The sequence below is a fragment of the Sinocyclocheilus anshuiensis genome, unplaced genomic scaffold (genome assembly GCF_001515605.1).
Source record: "Sinocyclocheilus anshuiensis isolate Anshui unplaced genomic scaffold, SAMN03320099.WGS_v1.1 scaffold2353, whole genome shotgun sequence".
Classification (NCBI taxonomy): domain Eukaryota; kingdom Metazoa; phylum Chordata; class Actinopteri; order Cypriniformes; family Cyprinidae; genus Sinocyclocheilus; species Sinocyclocheilus anshuiensis.
The window spans coordinates 220,186-229,615 of NW_015554076.1; the positions used below are offsets into that span (position 1 = coordinate 220,186).

A 9,430-nucleotide genomic window follows, 5' to 3' on the forward strand; every position below is an offset into this window, starting at 1 on the left:
AGCGTTTGATCAGCGCCGCAGCTCCCCCGACAACAATGTCCAGCAAAACATCAGAATAATCAAAAACCGGTGAAATATCGGCTGGTGTGTACTTCCGAATGTCCAGCAATTCGTCTCTGGTGAAACTGATTGCAGGGATATAACTAAAGACAGGACAAACTAACAAAAACATAAAAACAACTGCGGAGCACGCCACGGAGGCAGCCATCAGCGTCGGCGCCATCTTATCGACCTATTAATAGATAAAAATTGAAAAATCGCCCAGCTCTGCCTATAATATTGTGCTGTCTTTTCTCCACTGACGCCGTGCATTCTGGGTACTTTGCATGTGCACATTCCCTGTGACGTCTTCCACGTTTCTGCAGGCGGTCTTCATCGTGTGCCGCCCCGTGATGCTGCATTCGGCCGTAATTATACAGTGGCGTGTGGAGCTTCTCCTCTTGAGAGGGTCATTAGTCGAATTAAGGGCGACCCGGAGGAGGCCGATTCATCTAGCAGAAAATGACTCCAATATGCAGAGCATCAAAGCCGTCAGATAAGAGCCCTTCACTCCTGCGAAACCATTAGCACCTCCTCACACACCAGCCAGCGCTCAACAAAACCAGCACAACACAAACACAAAACGCCTGGACAGAGCAAATTCATGTCTTTGAGGAAACATAAACAGAACAAATGGATATTTCCAATAATAATAAAAAAAAAAATGAACAGCTTACACACAAATCTGTTCAACTTGTGTTTCACGCTTATTTTTAAATAATAATTTAGTCAACAATCAGTAATATGAGTCTCTGCACGATTGACCGAAACAAAACCAAATATGGCAAATTATGGTAAGCAACTAAGGCAGTGACTATTTGAATTGAAAATAGTGAAAATAGCATATTTCCTTAGCGATATTTACACTAAGTGTAGATAGCCATAGATTCGATTTACGCTATGTAAAAATAGCAGTATTTTCTTTGCAATAATAGTAGTTAGATGATATTTATACTACTTAGTGCAAATAGTGCCAGATATCTGCACCTCGCTATTGTAGTACATTATAAAACAGTATGTAATAATAACGTATTGAGTGTAAATTATATTTTTTATTAAAATGATCAAATGGATGCAATAAAGCCCTCCCTACACCTAACCCTAACCAATAAAAAATTGAGGCACATTATTTTAAACTTTTCAGTTATTTCCTTCATTTCTATTGAAAATAAATGCCTTTCCGATGTGATATGTAATGTGAAAAGGGGGAAGAACGAGTTCGGCAAAAGGCGGATTCGAACTTGGGTCGACCGCTTCAAAATATAGCTATTACGCACTTTACTACCTATGCCACTGGAGCGGTCACAGCAAACCTGGAGCTTTTCCCCCATCACATTGCAAATCACAAATCATAATGTTTTATCAGAAAAATCATATTTAGATTCGCAACAGTTCACTTGCTTAATCGACTCTATCGTTTCAGGTCCTGGAGTCTCTACTAACAGCTAAATCTGGTGTGTTTGATTAGAATTAATTGTAAAAATGTGTAGCGTTTGTGTTCCTCCAAGAACGGGGTTTGAAAACGCTGCTCTGATGAATTGGGTGTTATCTGCCATGTGGTGTCAGATTGTCTTAAACTCAAAACGTCATACAGCGTCACAGCAGTTTGAGAAAGCAGAGCAGAAAACCCCAAGAAGAAAACCAGAACGAACGTGAAACGATTCCAGAGCTCTAGAAAGAATTCACCAATAACCAGCGGCTCAGGCTTTCCTGAGAAGTAGAAGCAAATGGAGAAAGCACCACAGCCATCTGTAGGGATCGATATCCGCATCCACTCAGACTGGCACACACGCGATCCATCAGCGTTTGAGGCTCTCCACGGAGTCCTGCGCTTCTAAACCCATCCGTCCAAACTCATACTGTACGATTACCATCTCCTCCTCTCCATTAATTAGACATGAGGAAAGATCAATAACGTCTAACGGCTCTGTCTTTAATTATGAGAATAAATAACTCGTCATTATCTGTTGTTCCATTCCTGTGATGAATAGCATCGGTGCTAATTTAAAGCGGCAGGAGGGGGTCGCGCAGAGAAACTTTGCTCGAACAAAGGTGCGCTGACTTTATGTGCTGTCTCAGGTCCTTTCTGCATTTCTATTTTCCAGCTCAAAGAAAGGTTCACCTGGGTTGCGAGATAAGTCAGCATGTTTCCAGCGGTGAAAGGCCCTTTGGAATCGTCTGAAAGCGCCGGCGGGCCGCTCGGGTCGTGGCTCCTTCGAGGCAGAGGGGTAAAGGAAAGCGCATTGTGCTCTGCTAGCTTTTTTTCGGGCTCTTTTACCCTCGACACAGCTGTCAGAACACCAAACAACAGGCACAGCAATTTCCACATCCGCGAACACACCTCACTCAAAGTCGCTGCGGGCGCTGAGGCAGCGATTCGTCTGGACGACCGTCAATGTTTTTGTTTTTTCTGTCAGGATTTTAAATTACGCCGCGGCGGACTTCCTGCGCGACTGTGTGCCGAAGATTACGCCTTCGTTCAAAGCAAAAGTTGAGGGACGGTCAGATTCGAGTAAATTGATGCACTTTCAAGCACATTCAGAAGAAAGGTGCCGGCGTTCCGGCTCTGGCACGGATATTTCTGGATTACCATAAAACAGGCTTTGTCTAGACGCCCAGAGGCTGAGGTAAGGCAGAGAATGCAGCATTTCCCATCAGTGTCATCTGTCACGATCGCAGAGGCTTTTCCTCTAGCTCCGCTGTGGGAAACAGATCCGAACGGAAGAGCAGCTGTTGGACTTTCCCTCCGCGACATAACAGAGCAGAACATCATTCATCCTTCCTCACTGCAGAAGATGCGTCTGTGAAAGCTCTTATCAAATAAATGAAGATGCAGGAATTGTTTTAAACATCGGAGCGCCATAACTTTAACTCCATATGTCCTGAATCCAATGAATGATCGGCACATTCATGAACAGATGGTTTTATTTGCTTTCATTTTCTGCAACCCGACACCAAAATTCGTGGAATAAATAAAGTTTTGTGTGATTTGAACGCACTAGAATGAGTAGTGACAGGTTTTCAGATTTAGCCTATATAAAGCTATATATATATATATTATTATTATTTTTTTTTTACAGGGTTGATTTTGGACTTTGATGGTAACACTTCAATGAGTTAACATGAACTAACACTGAAAAATACTTCTACAGCATTATTAATCTTTGTTAGTTAAAACCAAAATGTGCTACCTGGTGTTAACCTGTTAATATTACTTTATTAATATTATTTAATAAACCTCAACTGACATGAAATAACAATGAACATTTTTTGTTAATTGAATAATGTTAGCAAATATTTAAAAATACTGTAATAAATGTATAGCTCATTGTAAGTTAACTAATGGGACCTTATCGTGAAGTGTTACCAAATTAACTATATATTTTTTTCTATAAATCAAAATGTATTTTTCTTACAATAATGATGGTGGAATTTGATGAATACAGTCAACACTACAAATTGTAAAAGAAAGAATAATAAATACATACATACATAAATACATAAATAAGTATTTAAGTAAGTTTTCCTGTCATGTCGAAATGATGTAATTTCTTGGGTGTCACTTTTTTAATGCAATAAAATTACGCAATAACAGGGATCAGCGCAAAACACTGGGCACTGCTAAATGATACATTTTGGAAATTAAAATGAGTTAATAACTAATAAAGTTCTTAATACAAGGAATAAATATTAATGCAACTGACTATATAAAAACTGACAATGTTGCATGATTTAGGATCATTGCTGGACACAGATGAGAAAGTGAAGACTGGCCAAAATCACCATTTTAAGGGTAAAACAGACATTTGATGTTTTTGAAACAAGTTACTCTTCATGCTATTGGCTTATGAAATATGAGCTAGTTCTCAGGACAGGATCGTGGGGTCGGTGCCTGCGGCGCTGTAACGTCAGCGCTGATGATATTCTCCGGCTGACTGTGTGAGTGGACGTCAAATGGACACCAGGTCACAGCACATTGAACTAAATGAATTCAGTTAATCTCTCTGATGTTTCTCCATCCCTGGAGCCAAATTCTGACGCTAATGTTCCCCCTCAGGGTCATTTAAAGGCCTTTCAGTTCCGCCATGCCTAGTGGCACTTTACTTCTCCAGAGCCCTCTGCTTTATCCTGAATCCTGCAAGCAAAAGCCATGTCTGGTCTTATAGCTCTGATGCATCGATTTCCTCTGTCTTTACCAGAGTCGTGCATGAATTTTACAGCATCATATAATGTTGAAAAGAAAATTATGTCGTTATTTATGCATCTAATGTCCCATTGTTGGTGTTCTGTTACAAAAAAAAAAACACACCATAAAAGTAAAATACAAGCATCATAACTTTAGTCCACATTTCTTCTCCATTTAAGAGCTTCTGACCCGAAAATGACCCACATTTACGTTTTCACTCATTTATTATAATTTCTAACATCATATTTGCGTATGCACATCAGGTTTTGAATATGGCCACAGAAAAGCTATTTTAATGGAAAAGAGCATCTCACACGTGTTCGAAATAGCATGATGGTGAGTAGATGGCGAAAGGGTGCTCAACTGAGGTGAACTATTTGGTTAAATGCATTTCTCTGGAACATTTCTCGGCCACCAGCAACGTTTGTGCTTCTCCAGCATGGAGATCTTTTGTTTTCTTTGATGCAGAATGCATTGTGCCCGTGACCTTGTTGGCAAATATGGGCCTGAAATCCCTGGCCAGTCTGTGAAAGGACCGAATGCATTGGTCCCAGTTCAGTGGGTGCATTCATGAATAAGACATGACCCATATCCCCACACAACACAAGCACGGCCGATTGAACACCACATTTTTAGAGGAAGAAAAGTATGTCGGGGCTTAACCGAGGCAAAGACGCTTTAATGCAAAGCTTGTTTTTGATGCTCGTGCAGTCTGCCGCAGCCTGATATCTTACGGCGGAATATGTATTAGTTTTGTGTCATTATTCATGCTCAAACGATGCTGCTTGCCCACTGGCTGAATGTGCAGTAATTACTACAACTCCGCTTCCTTCATTTATATTAATGGATAAATATTTGTTTAGGGCTTCCTGTTCGTAATTATAACATTTCTATTTAGACCGTCATTCCAGGTGAGGCTTGGAGAGAACAGCACACGACTCGTACTCATACTGCATTTATAGAGTATATACTGCTGTAGTGTGTGAGTTCAGACGAGACACCGCAGACTCTCTGTGTGCAATACTCAATCACACAGCGCTTTGTGCTCCACTCGACCTTCCATTCCAGTGTGACGAACGAGCCGCCAGTCGTTTTTAATCTTCCTTGACTCATTATTGGATTGGAGAGCCCGAGTTAAGACGTTTTACATAAAATTTGATAAAGGTAAAATAATCACATTTATTCCCACGATGATAACTTCACATGTAATCTTTACAAAAAAAAAATCTCATTTTGAAGGAAAATAAAAAGAAGCAATTTATTTAGTTTTAATGACTTGAATTGCAATTAATATATATTTTATCTCCAGGTTGTTAGGTAAAAGTTAATGTCAGATAGTGAAACTCTCGCGATTGGTCATACGCCACTAGTTATAAAATAAAACATCACTGAAGTAAAAAAAAAACAAACAATTATTTGAAATATGCAATTATTTCATCAAAGTATTTAGTTAAAGACTGTTCTTGAGCTAATCAATATATTTTAGTAAAACTATTTAATTACACATTGGCATTTGTTTTAAATGCATTTTATTGCTGACAGATATAATATGATATATAATATATTCAGTAACATTAATCACTGTTATTGTTAGTTAAAACCAAAACTTAAAAAAAGAGAAAAAAAAATATATAACAAAGTATATAAAAAAATAGCTGAATAAAATACAAATGTCAGATGAAAAACATGAATTTAAAATAAAATTAAAAATGTTGCCTTGGTAACTAACAGATATAAGCTGTACTTAAATTACTAAAACTAGTAATTAATTAACTATTAAATGAAACGATATACAAATGTTTAACAAATCTAATAAAAGTACTAAAACTTTTAACTAAATTAAATTAACAGCTATATACATATATATAAAAAAATTAATACAATTTCTAAAACTATTATTTTTTAAATAAATTAAATGAAATAAACCTACATACTTAATGTTAAAGCACATAAAATGACTAAGACTTCAATTTCAATTTAAACTAAAATTAGAATGAAAACTGAAAATATGAAAATAAAAGCTAATTCAAAATAATAAATACTATAAATAATAACAAAATATGAAATACTACACTTAATACTTAATAAATACTATACATAATATTAAAATAACACTGATATTAATAGTTCTGGAATCACTGATATTATGACACAATCTGGGTCAATATCATTGGTCTAAATAGTAAGGGGGGGCCAACTGTACATCTTTAATAAAGTAATAAACTGAATACTGTAATAAACGGCAGACACTGGCGTATGTTTCTCAGACCCACAGATGGCAGGGAAGTCTGAGAGTTATGAAGGACATGTTCTGCTGTATGTCCTGTAACATCGCCCTCGGTCTCCCCTGCTGTTCACATCATATCTGTACAGACAGCAGTATATACTGCAGTGTGCACTGAGTGCTGGACCTGTATTCTCAACATATCCAGAGAGATTCACAGACCTCCCCCCTGATTGAGTTCTGCTGCGGTGTGTGTGTGTGTGTGAGTGAGTGAGTGTGTGTGTGTGTGTGTGTGTGTGTGTGTTCTAAGCGCCACACTGCTATTGTGTTGCAGGTTTTATCAGGCCTGAGCTGCAAACAGCAATACTCTCCCTCCAACAACAGATGTGGCCACAAAGGAGCGAGGAGGGAGAAAGCAGAGGGAAAATGTTTTGCCAATAACCATGCTAATGTTTGGAGGTGGAAAGCATATTCTTCTCTTGCATTTCTCCCATTTTAGGTCTGGCAGATTCTTTCTCACACCAACCAGATAGAAACTGGCAAGGACTGTTTTGTTTAGTAGCTGCGTTTCATCATTTCATTAAAAGATAAGTCTTTCATTGGGTGCGAATGGTAAAAACTGGGAAAGGAGAGCATTTTCACTCCGGTTTCTCCACACGGACGCTGGCACATCCAACAAGGCCACTTTGTAAGAAATGTTGTAAATGTAGCATAAAATTAGAGTTATATTGATGATGCAGAAGCTAGCGAGCGGGAAAGCCCGTCTGCTAATTAGAATATTAATCACCCCGTTAAAAAGCTCCAAGGTCAGTGCGAGCTGAAGGAGCTTTTCCATTTTTCATGATCCATCCGCGGGACGCTTTTCTAGAAATAAAATGTACTTTACTGAATTGCCAACTACTCCGGCTTAAACATGTGAACGAAACCAAAGCACACACACTGAAAAAAGATACAGACACAGCCAACATACCTGTCAACATCCCTCAATGAGAGAGCAAAGGTTAGCGCAGGTTTTTGGTCGTAAACCTACCACGTAAAACAGTGAGTCGTGTGGTGGCGCTCGTCTCCCCAACACTGTTGGAGGCGACACATTCGTAAATGGCTTCATCGCGCGGAGTCCGCAGCGGCTGGATTCTCAGAACGGAGCCCGATCCGTCATCGAACTCTATGACCTACAGGTGCGAGAGACAAGATATGTTACGAGAGTTTTTTTTGCTCACAGGTGACGACAGACAATCATGCTCTCACACACACTTCATCCTGACACAGAGCTCTGGACAGACAACGGACACCGCGGCACGATGTTCATTTACGCAACCTGACGCAACAGTACGAACACAGGACACAGAAACAGTCTGGTTAAGATCTGCGGCCGGGCTGCGACTTGGAAAATATCTGTAATTGCTGATATTTTGGAGTTATCATCCTGAAGCCCAGTGAAAACTCAAGAGATTTGTTCTCATTTCGTGTCTTTAACGACTGTTTCTTCTGAACATTTGTACGATATGTGACCGATGATGTCTGATATATTGGCTGATGGTTGCGACTGAATAAAGTGTGTTATTAGCATACTTCTTTTAACCTACAAACAGATAATGTCATTATTATTTAATCTTGTAGATATGCCTTTTTCATAAAGGCATTCTTTTTGTAAATCGTCAAAAACCACTGGCATACATCCTCTGGTTCTAGCTTAAGTACAGTTATGATACACTTAGAATACTTAGAGTATACTTAGGGACCAAGTAGTGTACTTAAAATATACTAGAAGTATGCTGTTATGTTTGCATACAACATATAATTATACTTGCAATATAAAAACTAAACTACCTAAAAGTGTACTTCCATAAACTAAAAAGTACACTTATAAGTTATCTTGTAGTATAGTTGAAATACATACATGAAATAACAGAAAACAACACAATGTAAACTAGTTGTGTACTACTGTTACTTTTAAAGTATGCATAAAAGTATACTTTTACTAAAAAGCTGTACAATTTAGTCCTAAGTAGTACTGAACGTGCACACAATAGACCTTCAAAAAAAGAAGTATACTTCAAGTTCATTTTGTTTTAACTTAAGTAAACTTTACGTTTTATTTTGTATTGCAAGTATACTGTGAACTATACTAAAAGTGAACTTATAGGTATACTATAGATACTTCTAGAGTTTATTTAAATAGACTTTGAAGTGTATTAGTTGAATAGTTTTTATACTGCAAGAACTTAACATCATACTTAAAGCTTATTATTTACTTTTTTTCTTCACTACGTACACTAGCAGTTTCCTATTTATTAGATTTTTAAACTTGAAATAAAGTTTAGTTTAAGTTCTGGTAATGGCTTATAATAGAAGCCAGTGTGAATCATGTCTGATACAATACTCTCACGCCTTAGAAGGAATGTCCGTAAAACCAGCCAGATGTTCATCTGTCAGGTTCGTTTCCACTTATGTATTCTTCACTTTAAGATTTTTCACCGCAAAGCTGACTCGTTATTATAAACTTGTACAATTTATGCTGAAGTTGAGTAAAATAAACCATTGTGTGTGAAGAAAATGTCAAGAAACGTACCAAAAAAATTTATACACCAGTGTAGGCCCAAGTATATTTAGAATACTAAATGATACTTTTAAGTATACTTAAGTATTAGTGCTGTCAAACGATGAATCGCATCCAAAATAAAAGTTTTTGTTTACATAATATATGTGTGTATACTGTGCATATGTATTATGTACATATTAGCCTAATACACACACATGCATGTATACATTTAAGAAAAATGTTTTGTTTATATATAAAATATAAAATAAAATATAATTATATATGAATATATAATGTATATAAGAGAGTATATAACACACGTGTGTGTGTGTGTAAATATTTTTCAAATATATACATGTATGTTTGTGTATTTATATATACATAAGAAATATACACAGTACACACACATATATTTGAATCCAGCTCAGTTTAAATAGTA

At 37.4% G+C, this 9,430-nt stretch overlaps 1 protein-coding gene across 1 annotated transcript in view; it reads right to left on the reverse strand.

Moving 5' to 3' along the window:
• The window catches only part of LOC107668998 (receptor-type tyrosine-protein phosphatase delta-like), a 360,739-nt gene that overhangs the window by 73,852 nt on the left and 277,457 nt on the right, over positions 1–9,430 (reverse strand). Inside the window, 1 exon segment of the mRNA XM_016461088.1 lies at positions 7,480–7,621. Within this exon segment, the coding sequence (XP_016316574.1) occupies positions 7,480–7,621 (142 nt within the window).